Source organism: Pituophis catenifer, unplaced genomic scaffold (genome assembly GCF_029215685.1).
Source record: "Pituophis catenifer annectens isolate HBS135680 unplaced genomic scaffold, rPitCat1.0.hap2 SCAF_2, whole genome shotgun sequence".
Lineage (NCBI taxonomy): Eukaryota > Metazoa > Chordata > Lepidosauria > Squamata > Colubridae > Pituophis > Pituophis catenifer.
In genome coordinates this window covers 19,456,079-19,474,980 of record NW_027256882.1, presented here as the reverse complement: position 1 = coordinate 19,474,980, position 18,902 = coordinate 19,456,079, and the positions used below count along the sequence as shown (strand labels likewise).

The window sequence follows — 18,902 nt, the reverse complement described above, 5'->3', positions numbered from 1 at the left end:
GGATGGTGATAATTACAGAGAGAAGCAACTTCTCTGGAGATCTTAAATTTCTTCAAGGACTCTACGTGCAGAGGAGCATCTGGAGAACAGCATGCTAGTACTAAATCATAGGTATAGTCCTGGGGGCACAATTCTGCTGTGGTTCTGGCCCTTCCTACTGGGACATGTTAGGAAATGAATATTTGGAGGATAAGAGTTCAAACTCAGGTGAAAAGAAATTCCTTTTAATTTCACATACTCCCTTTCTTTCACAAACTGTGGACCCACATTGGATTTATTTATTTATCTGGGAAACATTCATTTACCCATCACAGTCTGCCTCAGCATTGTCATACATTTCTCTCCCTGCTTAGTTTCAGATTAGGCAATTCCAAGGGTGAAATGCTCCCGGTTCAGACCGGCTCGGGCGAGTAGGTAGAGATGGCGGCGGGCAGTTCGGAGAACCGGTAGCAACTCCCCCCGCCCCAGCCTCCAGCTTGTTTACTTTAGCTGCTGGTCACAACACCTGCCTTGCTTCGCTTGCTCCCTGCAATCCATTGCAATCTATTGCATCAGCAAGCAACTGAATCTCCCTGCCTGCAATCAAGCTCATCAGTGAGCAGCTCTATCTGCCTGCTTTGCTGGCTGAGGAATTCTGGGAGTTGAAGTCCACAAGTCTTAAAGTTGCCAAGGTTGGAGACCTCTGTTCTATTGGGTAAGCTTTTTTCCCCTTTGGAAGCTTTTTTAAAAAAATAGTTAATTCGGGTTTTTTTTTAGTTGTTCTTTTTTTAGACCTAGCCATTTAAAGTTTAGGAAGTTTTAAATTTAGCTGCTTTTATATAAAAATAAAAATAAAATAAAATAATATTTGTGCAGCTTTGTGAGATTTTGTGTGTTTCTGTAGTGTTTCACTCTAATTACACAAACACACAAAATCTCACAAAGCTGTATGTGGAATTTTGTGTGTGTAAAGTATGAAAGTTGGGTTTTTGGGCTTTTTGTGCCTGTGTGAGGTTCCTGCTTGTTGCAGGGGCCATTTTGGGTCTAGCACAGCTACTTTTACATTGTGGGTGAGCCAGTTGTGTTGTGTTGTGTGTGTGTAAAGTGTGAAAGTTGTTTTTTGGGCTTTTTGTGGCTGTGTGAGATTCCTGCTTGTTGCCGGGGGCATTTTGGGTCTAGCACAGCTGCTTTTACATTGTGGGTGAGCCAGTTGTGTTGTGTTGTGTTTTGTAGGTTAAAAGAGGGCAAAGAAATGACATTGACTTGGTCACGCCCACCTGACCAACAAGGCACGCCCACCCAGTCACCTTACCACCAAGCCCCGCCCACTAATTAAGCCCCGCCCACAGATCCAGTAGTGAAAATTTTTAGATTTCACCCCTGGGCAATTTATACATTAAGATGAAAGGGGGGAAAATGAGTTTAAAGAGTGGCTAAGGTTTCATCTGTGCTCAACACAGAATGGTCACTCTCAAACTTCCAAAGCCAAATTCCTCCTTGTTTCATTTTCATTTCAGTTTGGGAAGAAAAAAAATGTAGTGACATTTAAGCTCTTTCTGCTTCTATTATACAATTTGTTGATGATATTTATCTCTCTATCTATCTATCTAGGCATATGAACAAGATTTTCATTGCACAAAAATTATGTTTACAAAACGTGGATGGGGCATTTCAGGACTCAGGTAGGATAAGGGCACTGGACAGACAGGTACCTTGAGGATTAAAAAAACTCAGTGGACATCTTGGAATTTTATTTATTTATTTATTTATTTATTTATTTATTTATTTATTTATTATTGATTTAATTTGTCGAACATGTACAAGATAGCAGGTGTGACTATGAACATGGACATGAATGAAGGAAATGAATACAAATAAATGGGGACAGTAGGACAAGGATGGTAGGCATGATGGTGAGCTTATGCATGCTCCCTTTACGAACCTCTTGGTAATGGGGTGAGGTCCACAGTAGACAATTTAAGGTTGACGATGGGGGGGGGGTTGTTAGAAGATGTAACAATGGAGTCAGGTAGAGATATTGAGTTTGTATCTATTGTGTGCTTGTGTATTGTTGTGGTTGAAGCTGAAGTAGTCATTGACAGGTAGGATGTTGTAGCAGACAATTTTGTGTACTACACTTAGGTCAGACCGTAGGTGGCGCAGTTCAAGGTTGTCCAAGCCCAAAATTTCAAGCCTGGTGGCATAAGATATTCTGTTGTGAGCAGAGGAGTGGAGTACTCTTCTTGTGAAATATCTCTGGAGTCGCTCAATTGTGTTAAAGCCCGATATACAGTGTGGATTCCAGGCAGGCGAGCTGTATTCAAGAATTGGTCTGGCAAAGGTTTTATTTTAAAACAAAAAGTTTTTTATTTTTTATATTCAAACAACCAAACATTACACAATCAATTATCATACATCATTTTATCCCCACCCAACCCCCTCTCCCCAATTCCCCCCCCAACTTCCCAGAGCAAAAACAGGATATAGCATTTAACAAACATAAGCTAAAATATGCTAGCTATTACAGAATTCAAAACTCTCTCACACTTGTTAACTCCCCTTTTAAAAGTTATACTTCAACCTTCCTTTTATAAATTTTCTTATCACATTTCGCATTTGTAAAAAAAAAAAAAAAAAAAACCCCGTAATCTTATTTTAAACATTTTAAAATCTCTTAATACATCAAAACTTTCAAAAAGTTATCCATTAAATTTTAAGTTATCCAGCTTTAAACTTCAATACTTTAAAACTACCATAGTTACAAAAGTTATCCAACTTTAATTAAGTCTTTTAACATCATGAGACAATCTCCAAAATATGACCAGTCTTTCTTTCTTTCTATATTTTTTACCTTTAAACTTCAATACTTTAAAACTACCATAAAATTCAAAAGTTATCCAACTTTAATTAAATCTTTTAACATCATGAGACAATCTCCAAAATATGACCAGTCTTTCTTTCTTTCTATATTTTTTCCCAGTCCTTCTTCAATAATACTTACTTCTTCAGCATTACTCCCTCCCCTGCTTTTATTTTCAAAAAATTTTGGGTTTGAAATTGTAGTTGGTATGTCTTAGGAATTCATTCTCTTCTTGGGGTTGTTTCCTTTAATTTGAAGCCCCCATTTCGACTCTTCCTGCATTTGTAATCCATCAGTTCGTTGCTTATATATTGATTCTGTCTGTAGAGCCAAAACTTGTCAAAATATTTATCAACCTGCAGTAAAGAGTCTTCTTGCTGTTTCTCAGTTAATTGAATGGAAGCCTCCTCCAGAACCTGTGATTTCGGTATAATAACCTCCATTTTAGCCCCAACAATTCTTTTGTCCTCCAAAGGCACATTGTCCTGATTAATTTCTTCCTCTTTTCCAGCCAGCAAGTCATTATTATTCCCCAATTTAAAATCTTGAATAGTTCTTTTAATTATCTGTCTTATCTCAGCAGTAAAAGATTTTAAAAAGTCTTTTAAGTCCTTCGCAGTCACTACTTGTAGGGCTATAATCCATCTTTAATTTCAGCCATTTTTCAATTGTCTCTTTATTTTTGTATTAATTCGGCTATCAAGTCATTAACTCAAATTATTTCCAGGCAAATTAGGGATATAAGTTAGTTAAAATCAATACCCCAGTCTTTTCCATTCCACTTCCACTGGAAGTCCTGGCAAAGGTGTTATATGCCCTAGTTTGCAGTACAATGTTACTGGAGAAAAAGCTTCACAAAATTAGGTTAACAACTCTTAATGCCTTTTTGGCAATGCTGTTACAGTGAGCTCTGGGGCTTAAATCATTTCAGATGAGTACTCCTAGTCCTTGACAGAGGGAGGGTCATCTACTAGGTCATATTCACCCAGCTTGTATTTGGTGTTCTGATTTTTTTTGCCAACGTGTAAGACAGAGCATTTGTTAGTTGAAATTTGGTGTTGCCAATTGTTCGACCATTCAGACACATAGTCAAGGTCGCTTTGTAGGGCAGCAGCATTGTCAGTGGTGTTGAATAGTTTTATGTCATCAGCGAAGAGGACATAGTTGCCTATAATATGATCGCAAAGGTCATTTATGTAAAACAGAAAGAGTGTGGGTCCTAAAACACTGCCTTGGGGGATACTGCTGTTTACAGGGGCTATCTAATTATGCAGGGGTCCAGAAATGCCATAAGAGCTTAGTTTTAACCGTAGTTTGTTGTATACCACTGAAGCAAAGGCTTTGCAGAAGTCTATGTAAATTGCATCTATTGCTTTACCCTGGTTGAGTTGTGTGGTCCAAATGTTTTTGCAATGTAGGAGTTGTAGATTACAGGACAATTTTTTCCTGAAACCAAACTGCTTGTTAGAGGGTAGGTTGTTTGTCTCTAAGTGGAGGGTAATGGACTGGTTTATAATTGATTCCATGACTTTGCAGGTGACGCAACATAGTGGTCTGTCATTTTCAACTAGCCTGGGGTCACCCTTTTTGAAGATAGGAATGACAGTTGCTAATGACCATAGGTCAGGAAAGGAGCTGGTTCTGAAAGATTTTTCATAGATTATGCTTAGAGGTTTGGCTATGGCAGTGGAAAGCTTTTTCAAGAATTTTACTCTACAAGGTTGGGGACAATATTTTTCCAACACTCTTTAATTATTTCAAGTAAGTTATTTGCCCACTTATCTATGGAGAACAGCTTCAACCATTTTTCTTGGTGTGGACTGTTGGGAAATGTAGATACTTAAAATTCTTCTATCTCATATTTCTACGTTTCTTCTTGTTGTAAGTTGCTCCTTTGTATTTAGGTCTGGCCTCAGAATAATAATGTAGCACTTGGGGATGAAGATGCAGCCCAGCAGACCAGCACTGGAAGATAAGATGGAGAAGACCTGAACAGCTACCATGTATTTTCCTTTTATGCTTAGATAGGTGGGCACAAATGTGACCCAGACACTGCAGAAGACCAGCATGCTGAAGGTGATCAGCTTGGCTTCATTGAAGGCACCAGGAAGATTCCTGGCCAGGAAAGCCACTGTGAAGCAGATGGCAGCCAGGAAGCCCAGATAGCTGAGGGTGATGTAGAACATGACAACAGACCCTTCATTGCATTGCAGGATGATTATTCCATGCTGAGAGTGGAAGTCAGAATCAGGGAACGGGAGAGAAACTCCTAGCCAGATGGAACAGATGATAATTTGGACAGCAGAACAAGAAAGCATGATGGAGTTGGCCAAACTCTTCCCCAGCCATCTCTTTGCTCTGTTTCCTGGTTTTGTGGCCAGGAAGGCCAATACCACCGTGATCGTTTTAGCCAAGAGAGAAGAAATAGCAATGGAGAATATGATGCTGAAAACTGTTTGTTGGAGAAGGCAGGTGGCTTTCCTTGGTTGACCAATGAAGAGAAGAGGAGACAAGAAGCAAAGCAGGAGGGAGACCAGGAGGATGTAAGAGAGGTCCTGATTGTTGGCTTTGACAATGGGAGTTTCTTGGTATTGAAGAAATATGATTAACACAAACCCTGTAGTTAGGAAGCAGAGTAGGGCAAAAGAGACCAAGATGATGCTTATACATTCCTTGTACAATAGGAAGGTTATAACTTTGGGGATACATCTGGCTTGGTCCTCATGTGGATATTTATCATCTGGACACTTGGTGCATTTTTCCGTATCTGAGAAAAACCAAAAAGCAACATTTCTTCAACATTTTGCCCTTTTCAATTTCAAGAAATAAATTCTTGAAGCAACAGGTGATACCCTAAGCATTTTCAAAGAAACATTTTTTAATATATGAAGTAAAAAAATCTGAAGAATATAATTTCAGAAATCTATCTATCTATCTATCTATCTATCTATCTATCTATCTATCTATCTATCTATCATCTATCAATATGACTCTTCTGTCATCTATCTACTATGAAATGTGCAGAACTTCCATAGAAATCTACAATATTAGAGGTTAATAATGAATCAGTTAATCTTTCTACAAAGACTTTCTGAGTCCTGCAAGATGGCACTTCTTAATATACTGGACTCAGAGGATGTCTATCTGGTGAACTCCAGTAAGCTTCCAGAGAAAGCCCCAGTCATGGAAATAATCTGAAATGGCTAATGGGAGCAATGATGATATGAGTGAATAGTAATAACTGTCCATAGAACCTCATTGTGGATCAGTGATGCCTTCCTAGTGTTTCTCACAGGGAGGCCCATATAGGAACATTGCAATAATCCTTGCAATAATTATCCTTAAACTTCAAAGAAATCAGCTGTTTCTTGAAGTCAAAATGTAGAAAGTACATCCAAATTAAAAACAAAAACAGAAGAAGCATTTTATCTGGCAGTAGTAAAGGTTGCCCAATTGGCCACCCATCTGAGAAATTGTGCAGTTTCAAACTAAAGAAGACAACAGTTGAGCTTCAATCTGTCATTTAACCAGTGGTGGGCTGCTGCCAGTTTGGACCAGTTCGGGTGAACTGGTAGTTGCAACCCTGGCACTATGTCATCCTATATCCCCATGTTTTTGAAGCTGTGCACATGCATGGAAGCCGCACACGTAAGTGAAGTGCATGCACGAAGGCTGCATGCATGAACAGATGGCCGCACATGCACATATTTGATACTGGTTGTTACATGTGATGCCCACCTCTGCTTTTAACTTGCACCTTCATGAAAATACTCTGGATGAATCCACTTCTACCAGGATTTCCCTTTTCTTTGGTGTGACCCACCTTCCTGAGTGGAGATGGTCCCCTCTGGACAAGGAACACAGTCATAGCAACAAACTGGCTCTCCTTCTCGAGCCCTTTTGACAAATCCAGGATGACAATTTTCCACACATTTGGACTGAGGAAGAGACTAAGCAGAAGAATGTGGAATCCCAAAGAAAATACGTTAGGACTTACCATCCATGGGAAATAAAAGACAAAACAAACATTAGCCAAAGACTCTCTGTTCTTCACTTAGATTAGTACAAACTCTCCAATTAGTTCGAAATAGTTACAGAAAGATTCTCCTTTCAGTTCATCCATTTTGCTTTTGGAATATCTGATTGCAATAAAAGATTTTTCTACTTAATAAAGTTAGAAGGGATGGGAATGAGGAAACATTTATAGCATTCATTGACAACCACTGGGTCCTTTGTCATGCCTGTACTAACATTAATTTTTTCCTTTCTTCATATACTGTATCCATGAGTTTAGTATACATTAAACTTTAGGACAAAATGTATTCTGAAAGTTGTATTAAAGTGTTATTCCATTAGATTTATGAAAATACAATAAAATAAACATGATGAAGAAAGCAATTTATGACAAGTATGATCTGATTTTTAAAGATTTCATAAAACATTGCAAAGACACCCCCTACACACACTTTGAAAGTACTCTAAAATAGTTTCCCAGTTAAGATAAAGAGAATATATTCCTTACAAATTAGAGCCATCAACCTTAAAGAGCCTTGATGACGCAGTGGTTAGAGTGCAGTACTGCAGGCTACTTCTGCTGACTGCTGGCTGCCTGCAATTTGGCAGTTCAAATCCCACCAGGCTCAAGGTTGACTCAGCCTTCCATTCTTCCGAGGTGGGTAAAATGAGGACCCAGATTGTTGGGGTCAAGATGCTGACTTCGTAAACCATTTAGAAAGGGCTGTAAAGCACTGTGAAGTAGTATATAAGTCTAAATGCTATTGCTATGAAAGAGCAATAGCATTTGTTTATTTTGTTTATTTTTTATTTATATCACAGCAACCCTGGTAAAATGAGACTAAAAATTAGTGCCTAGTGTCTGGAACTGTAGTTAAATGATATAGAGGTGAGGTTATGAAAAGATGTCCCTCAAAAAGTCAAGCATCTTTTGCTGCACAAGAAGAACAGAAGTATGAGCCCTTTGTTGGAAAAGGTTATTTCTAAAGCCAAGCTAGGTTTCCAAGACCAGGTCCTTTCTGTTGAAGAACTAAAACTAGATGACAACAACTGGTAGGGAAAGACAGACCCATGTTTATTATGACTTAAATTGGAGCTTCATTTCTGCCTAGAGAGATTTAAAGTAGCTAACAGTCATGATAAACATTCAAGGGGTTTTCAGACGAAATGCTCTCTTATAAGCCAAAACCCAAATCCAAGTAACATTTCCTTTCAAATTGACCCTTGTTACTTCCATTAAAGGGACGCAGTGGATCACTGGCTAAGACGCTGAGCTTGTCGATCGAAAGGTCAGCAGTTCAGCAGTTTGAATCCCCAGTGCCACATAATGAGGAGAGCTCTCGTTACTTGTCCCAGCTTCTGCCAACCTAGCAGTTCAAAAGCAAGTAAAAAATGCAAGTAGAAAACTAGGGATCACCTTTGGTGGGCCTGGTGGTTCAGCAGACTGATAGCATTGTGAATAACACCAGCTGTCTGCAATTACTGTAAATTCGAATTTCACCAGGCTCAAGGTTGACTCAGCCTTCCATCCTTTCTAAGGTAGGTAAATTGAGGACCCAGTTTGTGGGGGCAATAAGCTGACTTTGTAAAATATACAAAAGTATGAAGGGTATTGCTTAACGCATTGTAAGATGCCCTGAATCTCTGGAGAAGGGTGGCATATAAATCAAATTTTAAAAAAAAGTAATAGCGTTCCATGCACCTTTGGCATTTAGTCATGCCAGCCACATGACCACGGAGACGTCTTTGGACAGCGCTGGCTCTTCGGCTTTGAAACGGCAATGAGCACCACCTCCTAGAGTTAGGAACCACTAGCAATATGTGCGGGGGGAACCTTTTCCTTTTTACTTCCATTATGAGGAAGGAATTTTCTTGGGATCAAAGTTATCCCAAGTGGTGTTATTAGCCATCAGACCTCAAAAATACTGTACACTTTTCCCCAAAAAGGTGGGAGGGGCAGGTATGGTGGGAGCAGGGGGCCATATCATGTTGTGGGGGCACGTATCCGCTGTCTTCAAGCGGTGACATGCTCCGGCCCCCAGTGCTCTTCTCGTTTCCTGGGTTGTCCGGAGTCTCAGAGCCTGGGTCTTAGGCTGATGCTGTGCAATGCCAGGTCCGTGGCTAATAAAGCCCCCCTCATCTGTGAGCTGGTTCAGGAGGGGGGAGCGGACCTGGCGGGTATTACTGAGACCTGGTTGGGCCTGGAAGGGGGGGTCCCCCTCGTAGAAATGTGCCCACCGGGTTTCCGCGCATTCCATCAGCCAAGGGCCCAGGGTAGGGGTGGGGGGGGTGGCGGTTATTGTAAAGGAAGGTCTTGATCCTAGGGAGGCCACTGTACCTCAGATAGCCGGTTGTGAGTCTCTCCTTGTGAAGTGGGGCCATGGGAGGCAGATGGGCCTGCTGGTTACGTACCTGGCTCCTTGCTGCGTGGCAGCGACCCTGCCCGAGCTCCTCAATGTTATAGCCGGGGTGGTGGTTGATACCCCCAGGCTTTTAGTCATGGGGGATTTCAACCTGCCGTCCATCGGTGAAGCATCTGAGGTGGCTCGGGAGTTCATGGCTTCCATGACGACCATGGACCTGACCCAGTTAATTCAGGGCCCCACTCACATAGGAGGAAACACGCTGGACTTGGTTTTCGTCTCTGGTCAGTGGTTGAATGGCTTAGATACAGGGGATATAGTTATTGAACCCTTGTCATGGTCAGACCATTCTCTCCTTAGACTTGACTTCCTGACCGCTATGCCCCACCGCAGGGAGGCGGAACCAATTAGGTGGTTCCGCCCCAGGCGCCTGATGGATCCTGATAGGTTCCGAATGGAGCTTGGGCCATTTCCTGAGACTCTGGCACGCGACTCGACTGAGGACCTGGTGGCCGCCTGGGATAGGGCGGCCGCTGGTGCTTTAGATCGGGTCGTGCCTTTGCGGCCTCTGACCCGGCGCCGAATCTGCCCAGCTCCTTGGTTCTCCGAGGAGCTGAGGGGGATGAAACGCCGGAAAAGACGCCTAGAGAGTAGTTGGAGGGCCAGTCGCTCCGAATCTGACCGTACACTAGTGAGGTCTTATATCAAGACCTACTTAGTGGCGATAAAGGCGGCGAAGTGTAATTACTTTTCCGCTCTTATCGCGTCGGCAGAAAATCGCCCAGCTGCCTTGTTTAGGGTGACTCGCTCCCTTCTCCATCTGGGAGCGCGGGAAGACCCCTTGCAAGGTCGTGCTGAGGATTTTGCGCATTATCTGCACGATAAAGTCGCTCAAATTCGGGAAGGCTTGGACTCCGACTGGGTAGGTACAGGCGGGTTGTCCGAGGTCTGTCTTGAGACGGTTATCTGGGATGAGTTTGACCCTGTGACTCCCGAGGACGTGGACAGGATGCTGGGGAGGTTGAACGCAACCACATGTTTATTGGACCCGTGTCCCTCCTGGTTGGTGCTGGCTACCCGGGAGGTTACACGAGGCTGGCTCCAGAGGATTATAAATGCTTCCTTGAGTGAGTGGTTCTTGCCTCCCGCCTTGAAAGAGGCGGTGGTGAGGCCCCTCCTCAAGAAGCCCTCTCTGGATCCAGCTGTTTTAGCAAACTATCGTCCAGTTTCCAACCTTCGCTTCCTGGCGAAGGTTGTTGAGAGTGTGGTTGCGCGACATCTCCCGCAGTACCTGGAGGAAACCGTCTATCTAGATCCGTTCCAGTCCGGCTTCAGGCCCGGGTACAGCACGGAAACGGCATTGGTCGCGTTGGTTGATGATCTCTGGAGGGCTCGGGACAGAGGTTGCTCCTCTGTTCTGGTCCTATTAGACCTCTCAGCGGCTTTTGATACCATCGACCATGGTATCATGCTGCGCCGGTTGGAGGGGTTGGGAGTGGGAGGCACTGTTTTACGGTGGTTCTCCTCCTATCTCTCCGACAGGTCACAGTCTGTGTTGGCTGGAGGGCAGAGGTCGACCTCAAGGCACTTGGTTTGTGGGGTGCCACAAGGGTCGGTCCTCTCGCCTCTCCTGTTCAACATTTATGTGAAGCCGCTGGGCGAGATCATCCGTGGTTTTGGGGTGCAGTGCCATCTGTACGCTGATGACACCCAGCTGTACATCTCCACCCCAGACCACCCCAACGATGCCCTTGAAGTGATGTCCCGGTGCCTGGAGGCGGTGCGGGTCTGGATGGGGAGGAACAGGCTCCGACTCAATCCCTCCAAGACTGAGTGGCTGTGGCTGCCGGCGTCCCGATATAGTCAGCTGGTGCCATCGCTGACTATTGGGGGCGAGACATTGGCCCCCACGGAGAGGGCGCGTAACTTGGGTGTCCTCCTGGACGCACGGCTGTCCTTAGAAGAGCATTTGACGGCCGTGGCCAGGGGGGCTTTCTATCAGGTTTGCCTGATACGCCAATTGCGCCCCTTTCTGGATCGGGACTCCCTATGCACGGTCACTCATGCCCTCGTTACTTCCCGCCTTGACTACTGTAATGCTCTCTACATGGGGCTCCCCTTGAGGAGCACTCGGAGGCTCCAACTGGTGCAGAATGCGGCCGCGCGGGTACTTATGGGGGCGGCATGGCGCTCCCACGTGACACCTCTCCTGCGTGAGCTGCATTGGCTTCCAGTGGTCTTCCGAGTGCGCTTCAAGGTGTTGGTTCTCATCTTCAAAGCGCTTCATGGCTTAGGACCCAGTTATTTACGAGACCACCTTCTGCCTCCGATAACCTCCCACCGGCCAACACGCTCCCACAGAGAGGGTCTCCTCAGGGTGCCGTCTGTCAGGCAATGTCGGCTGGCGACCCCCCGGGGAAGAGCCTTCTCTGTGGGGGCACCCGCCCTCTGGAATGAGCTGCCCCCAGGGATACGACTAATCCCGGACCTCCGGACCTTCCGCCGGGCCCTGAAGACTTTTTTATTTCAGCAAGCCGGGCTGGGTTAAAAAAAAAAAAAATTTAATTGGTGAATTTTATGGGTAACGGGGTTTTAAATTGGAGAAGCCTAAGATAATTTAATTTTGTTTTAATGTATTTTAATATTTGTATTGTGTGTTTTTAATTTTGGCTGTTCACCGCCCCGAGTCCTTCGGGAGAGGGGGCGGTATAAAAATTTAATAAATAAATAAATAAATAAATAAATAAATAAATAAATAAATAAATAAAAATAAAAGGTTTCCACAATTTTGGCCACTACTCTATTTGTCTATCCCAGTGGGATGAAAGAAAATTATAGACCATTATGGCCATATCTGGCCTGCTTTAAAAACATTATTGACTACGGATCTTCCCTTTCAGGAGACACTGTCCCAGCCAGGACAAACTGAATCCAAAGGCATATTAGTCACAGGGACTAAGATGGTATCTATCCAGTCTTGATTCAATTTCATTGGATTCAGTCCAAACCTGAACTTGGGACCAGTTTAACAGAATTGCCTTTTCCTTTGCTATTTTAGAACAAGAAACAAGCAAAATTGAATCTATCAGTATCACAATCATCGGCACTTGAAGGCCGCTCTCACTAGTTTTCTGGAGACACCAGATTAAAGAGGATCCACAAAATACCCACAACCTGAGTCCTAAAACAGAACAATTCTCCATATTTTAGCATGTAAAGTACACCTTGATCCATAGTAACTGAAGGCTTCCAAGCACTCTAAGAAAACTGTCAGATTTCTACTCTCCACATTCAATTCTCAATGAAGGTCAACCATCTTGTTGATTAGCCTTAACCAACTTAAAATGGGTCCTCAGGCTTTCAGAAATAGAGAAAGGACCAGAGGTGATGTTCAGCAGGTTCTGACCAGTTTTGGAGAACCGGTAGCAGAAATTTTGAGTAGTTCGGAGAACCGGTAAGTACTACCTCTGACTGCCCCACCCTCATCTATTCTCTGCCTCCCAGGATCCAGCTGATTGGGAGGAAATGAGGATTTTGCAGTAACCTTCCCCTGGAGTGGAGTAGGAATGGAGATTTTACAGTATCCTCCCCTGCCATGCCCACCAAGCCATGCCCACAGAACCGGTAGTAAAAATTTTGAATCCCACCACTGGAAAGGACATCAATATTTCTCCCACCTTGTTGAGCAACTTTAGCCATGACAGAGTATCTTGACTGATCGTAAATTTTTGCCTTTCAAAATTCCCTATTTGCTTGTCAATGGGAGCCAACCTGGGAAGAAGCACCCAACTTATGATGTTCAGATCTGCTGTTACATCTCCATTTTGGTCCAAGTAAAATTTCTGATGGGAAAGATTGCAAAATTCATTCTTTTCCAGAAAGGGATGGAACTAAAAGAGAAACATCCAAGAATTTTAAAAGCAGAAAACTTGGTTTCTTATCCCAGGTAGTATTTTCACATTTGACTCTTTCTTCTACAGTTGTCTAACTTGCAAATATGCTCAGTTGGGAGAACAAGCATTACCATTATCTTCAAAAGTGAAAAGGGCTCAGATAAATTGATCTACCATGAATTGAAAAAAATGTGTACTGGTAAAATATAATTGACCAAATTTGTTTATCCCAAGCAACACTTTAGAACACATCACAAAAAATTGAACAAAGAAACAGAGATTATTCACACACCCTTGGGAAGAAACAACAGGGAGATTATCAAAAATTTTCAAGAAAAAAGTTGCCAGACTAATCTTTCAGGTAAACCAGATGAGAAACATAACCAGATCAGCTAATTCTGTGTCTGGATTAGTTAAGTGCAATACTTGTTTTGCATCTCAGCCCCTCTGGAGCTGCCAGTGCTTCACCGGGCGCAAACGAACATGCACACACGAAAAGGAGGATTCATTTCATGGTACTCTTTAGAAGTTTGGATACTGTCCTATTTGTATGCAGATTGCCAGTTTCTAGTTTACATGGACAGATTGTTTGTGTAGAGTATTTACTTTAAGCTCTTTGGGTTGAAATTAGGTGGCCAACTCAGCAGGTGCATTCTATTGCCCTGCTATCAGGCTCCTCTTCCACAAAGACCCTGCAGGAAAAGGGCAGCATGGACAATAGAGTAAGAGCTGTGGCCCATAAACAGGACGCTTTTGGTGTGTCCCTTCATAATAGTTGTAGTGTCCCAGATGAACTGAATAGGAATCTTAAGGTGGCAGGTTTAGCTGCTTGTGATGATGATGATGATGATGATGATGATGATGATGATGATGATGATGGTGACAACTCCATAAGGAAAAAAGATGTCTTGGATAAAGGAAGGTCTGCATCAGATGTTGCAAATCAGCCATGCATGTGAGTAGGGTATCTAAAAAAAGAAGCCACCTTTTTCCTGATGACGCAACTGAAAGAGATGTCTATTTGGGAAAGGATGTGGAGTACTGAAGGTGGTGAGGTGTCTGCTGGGTGCTACTACTAGTAAATAAAAGAGATGCATTGTTAGGACTATCAAGAATGCTAGCAAGGATTATGATGTTGATTTTGTTGTGCATCTTGGCACTAATGATTGGTTCTTCCATATCTCAAGACCTAAAATGGACACCTAACATCAAAAACATCATCAAAAAACCACAACAAAGAATATTCTTTCTGCGCCAACTCAGAAAGCTCAAACTGCCCAAGGAGCTGCTGATACAGTTCTACAGAGGAATTACTGAATCTGTCATCTGCACCTCTATAACTGTCTGGTTTGGTTCTGCAACCCAACAAGACAGACATAGACTTCAGAGGATAATTAGAACTGCAGAAAAAACAATTGCTATCAATCTGCCTTCCACTGAGGACCTGTATACTGCACGAGTCAAAAAGAGGGCTGTAAAAATATTTACAGACCCCTCGCATCCTGGACATAAACTTTTTCAACTCCTACCCTCAAAACGATGCTATAAAGCACTGCACACCAGAACAACTAGACAAAAGAACAGTTTTTTCCCGAATGCCATCACTCTGCTAAACAAATAATTCCCTCAACACTGTCAAACTATTCACTAAGTCTGCACTACTATTAATCTTCTCATCATTCCCACCACCCATCTCCTTCCACTTATGACTGTATGACTGTAATTTTGTTGCTTGTATCCTTACAATTTATATTGATATTGTTTCCTGATTGCTTATTTGTTCCCTATGATTATCTTTAAGTGTTGTACCTTATGATTCTTGACAAATGTATCTTTTCTTTTATGTACACCGAGAGCATATACACCAAGACAAATTCCTTGGGTGTCCAATTACACTTGGCCAATAAAAAATTCTGTTCTGTTCTGTTCTGTTCTGTTCTGTTCTATTCTATTCTATTCTATTCTATTCTATTCTATTCTATTCTATTCTATTCTTCACACAAACTGATAGAAATTCCATACCTGCCACGGCTGAAGACTTGGAGCCCACAACTTCTCTTGGCCCTTCTTGCTTCTCCTTCTGGATCTGGAAGAATATGCAGCTTTCAAAGCATGAGCCAGAGTCCTAATAACACTGTGCAAATGGTGGTGAAAAGGGATAAATATATTTCTCCTTTCCTCTAAAAGCTCCAGTGGTGATTTCTGGATGCATCTTTTCCGGCCTTTGATAGAAAAAAGGTGCTTTGAAAAAGAACATTGAAAACACTGATCTGCAAGTTTCACTGAGTGTTTGTTTCCAAAGACATCATCTTTTGGCCTTTTTTTCCTCTGAAAAGCAAAGCTCCAAATACTATGGACATATTTGTAAAGGCTACTAGAACCCAATACCACATACTCAATGGTTCCCACGATCCAGACTTTCCCTTCAGTAGGTCCTGTAATAGCGTCAAATGTTAATTGCAAAGTTTGAATTCTGTCCCAAACGCTAACTTGTTCTATGTAGTTCACAAAGACATTGACCTGTCTCCACTTAGAGATGACATCCCTAAGGGGTGTTGTATGTCCAGTTTCTGAGAATCGTTGTAATATAACAACACAAATTCCATTTCTGATAAGCACAGGAGTAAAAGTCCTCATGAAATTCTCTCCCTTCTCTGTGTCTGAAGTAAAGAGACCAATCAATGTCCATCTGAAGTGGAGGAGAACTTGGACAATTCCTGGGTACTGGATCCCTTGTTTGGGAAGAATCCGGTGGAAATATGGGAATTGACTTTTATTATCCAGAGCCTCTGAAACAATTGCCTCACTGATCTGAAAAAGCAATGAATAATGCTGTGCTATATTTGGGGTCAGATCAAGTCCAAAATACTAGATTTTAATAAATCCAGCTTGCTACTTATATACATCTTAGAATAGTTTATTGTGGTGGCACAGCGGTTAGAATGTAGTATTGCAGAATAGAGTAGAATAGAATAGAATAGAATAGAATAGAATAGAATAGAATAGAATAGAATAGAATAGAATAGAATAGAATAGAATAACAGAAGTCTTCTAATCCAACCCCCTGCTTAGGCAGGAAACTCCATACCATTTCAGACAAATGGCTACCCAACATCATCTTAAAAACATCCAGTGTTGGTGCATTCACAACTTCTGGTGGAAAGCTGTTCCACTGATTAATTGTTCTAATGGCCAGGAAATTTCTCCTCAATTCTTGTCCTGCCCTCAGGTGCTTTGGAGAATAATTTGACTCCCTCTTCTTTGTGGCAACCCCTGAGATATTGAAACACTGCTATCATGTCTCCTCTTGTCCTGGAGTTGACTCAGCCTTCATCAATATTGACCCGCATATGCAGATCTCAACTGAACTGTTTTGTTCAAATAAATGTCTCTATTATACATTGTTTTTGAATTCTGACCACGCAGGAAAAAATCTCTCTCTCCTTACATTAAATATACATATCATACTAGATCATTGATCTATTGTACAGTCCAAGATACTTATCTCTTTCTTCCTTATACAATTGACATAAGAATAATGGATATGTTATTCTTCTGCCTATGGAACTCTACAAATACAAGCAAGTTTAGTATAAAGGATTTTGTTAAATCTTCCATAACTAAACATTATGTTCAATTGCTCAAATCTTGCTTGAATAAATATCACCCTGTGTGCATTTCTGCATTGAAATTCTTGGCAATTTGGAAGGTCCATTTGTTGAGCCTCACCTATTTCAATGTTCCAACCTTACTGAGGATGGCCATATCTTTCTCTGCTTTCATATCCTAGATTCTTTATGCAGCGGTCTTTTTAGCTCATTCTCCAGTTGTGCAAAAGACAGGGACACCAAAGTGCCTGATACAATTCATCAGATAAATAATCCAGGCGGTGTTCAATTAAAATTTTGTTTCTTCTAAAAGACAGAATTTTGGGATTCACTCTCTTTCCATACCTTTTTTTTTTAATTTGATTTATATGCCGCCCTTCTCCGGAGACTCAGGGCGGCTTACAATGTGCTAAGCAATAGCTAAGCAATAGCCTTCATTCTTTTGTATATTTATACAAAGTCAGTTTATTGCCCCCACAACTGGGTCCTCAATTTACCTACCTTAGAAAGGATGGAAGGCTGAGTCAACCTTGAGCCTTGGTGAGATTCGAACCTTTAATTTTAGAGCAATAATTATATGGCCTAATTTTATACAAAGAACAAATTGTACAAATTGCCAAATCAACTCTGAGGGCAGCACCTATGTGCAAAACCTCCCCTCAGAGCTATACCTTCCTTTTCACTGAAAACCTTTTGGTTCTCTCCTCACCTTCACAAGAGTGCAGCAGAAACTCCCAAAGAAATGAGGATGGGGTCATAAGAGGATATGACAGTTTTTTCCCCCTCCCTATTGAGTATCCCAATTCATAGCCACAATACCTGTAAAGGCCATGGTTTAAAAGCAGCTCTTGAACTCTGTAGATAAAATATAAGTAAATGTAAAGGTTTTCTCTGTCCAGTCATGTCGGACTCTAGAGGCCAGTGATCATCACTGTTTCCTAGCTGACAGAGCCAACATTTTCCAAAGATGCTTACATGGTCATTTGACCAGAATGACTATAAGCCAAGACACACAGATCATTGTTACCTTCTCTACTTGCATTGTGGTATCTGTTTGTCTACCTGCATTTGCATGCTTTCGAACTGCTAGATTGGCAGGACCTGGAGCAAGGATGGGAGCTCACCCTGTCACACAGTGCTCGGGTCTCCAACCTGCCAATATTTCAGTCAACAAGCCCAGAGTCTTAACTGTTAGGCCACCACACCCCTTACAGACAAAATGTGGTTGGATTTATGGCTCATCCGCTGCAACCCCACTTACTTTGCCAGAGAGAGAAACACACACACCAACCTGTGGGACTTTGTAGGGTCCTATTAATGTTGACATCTGAATGGAAATGTCCATTTTAGCAACATCCAGAAGAGCCAAAAGGTTTTCCTTCCTTCCACAGCTGTAGTTGGGAACATTGACTTCTCCAGTAGAGAGCATGTCCATCAAGACATCTGAGGTGCCAAGAGGATTGACATAGTTGTCCTGGACATTGTAGCCAAGTGTGAGATTGTGTAGAAACTGGGGGTTCTTGTTGACCATTTGAAAGGCAAACATCATGGTTCGCAGTTTAAAATCATTAACATTACTGTAAAAAATGTTCATGTTGTTATCATCATCAACAAAAACAAGATTTTTTTCCAGTTAAATCCCCTTTGTATCCACAAGCTTACTTTGCCTTAAGCCAATAGAGATCCAAAGCCAATGAAAGCCCCCCATCAGTAGGTAATTCTATGAACATTAAGAAGATAGGATGGAGATAGTCCTCCACCAGGCTTAATAATCACAAATGCACCATTATTTGTAGCAGTCCAGTAACTTGTATTCAAAATCATTCACATATTAAAGCAGTTAACATAAAATAAAGAATATGTTTCATAAGTGTCCCAGAAAAGCAACTGTAAAAGGAAATCATCCTCTATTTCTCTAAAGATCCAACATTCAATATCACTGAGCTGTTGTATAAATATTGAAATTGGCTGGGCAGAGACATCTACAACACTTTCAATCACTACTTTAAACCAAACTCAGAATTCAAGTGATGAGCTCAGTATTGGATGGGTATAGATAAATAATCTGGACATGTTTCAGGTTTTATTTGCCACATGTTTGGATTTGAATCTATTCCACAGAAGAAGAAAGTGATGGGAATCAAAATGATTCAAGAAATTAGACAGGTCCTGCAATACAGGAATA

The 18,902-nt window shown here is 41.9% G+C and overlaps 1 protein-coding gene across 1 annotated transcript; it reads right to left on the bottom strand.

The window, feature by feature from the left end:
* Positions 1–4,695: 4,695 nt before the first annotated feature.
* Positions 4,696–18,248, bottom strand: LOC139309967 (vomeronasal type-2 receptor 26-like). Its single transcript, XM_070934147.1, has 5 exons — positions 18,009–18,248; positions 15,132–15,920; positions 12,894–13,106; positions 6,663–6,789; positions 4,696–5,606 (listed from the first exon to the last, which is right to left on the bottom strand). Exons 1-5 carry the CDS (start codon positions 18,246–18,248, stop codon positions 4,696–4,698), a joined length of 2,280 nt encoding a protein of 759 aa, XP_070790248.1.
* Between the last annotated feature and the right edge of the window lie 654 nt (positions 18,249–18,902).

Coding starts and splice junctions, on each gene's coding strand:
- LOC139309967 (XM_070934147.1), bottom strand. CDS start 18,248: ATGGTCAACAAGAACCCCCAGTTTCTACACAATCTCACACTTGGCTAC. Junction 15,921..18,008: donor GACCCTACAAAGTCCCACAG/GTTGGTGTGTGT, acceptor TTGCTTTTTCAG/ATCAGTGAGGCAATTGTTTC. Junction 6,790..12,893: donor GGCTAAAGTTGCTCAACAAG/GTGGGAGAAATA, acceptor TCTTCTGCTTAG/TCTCTTCCTCAGTCCAAATG.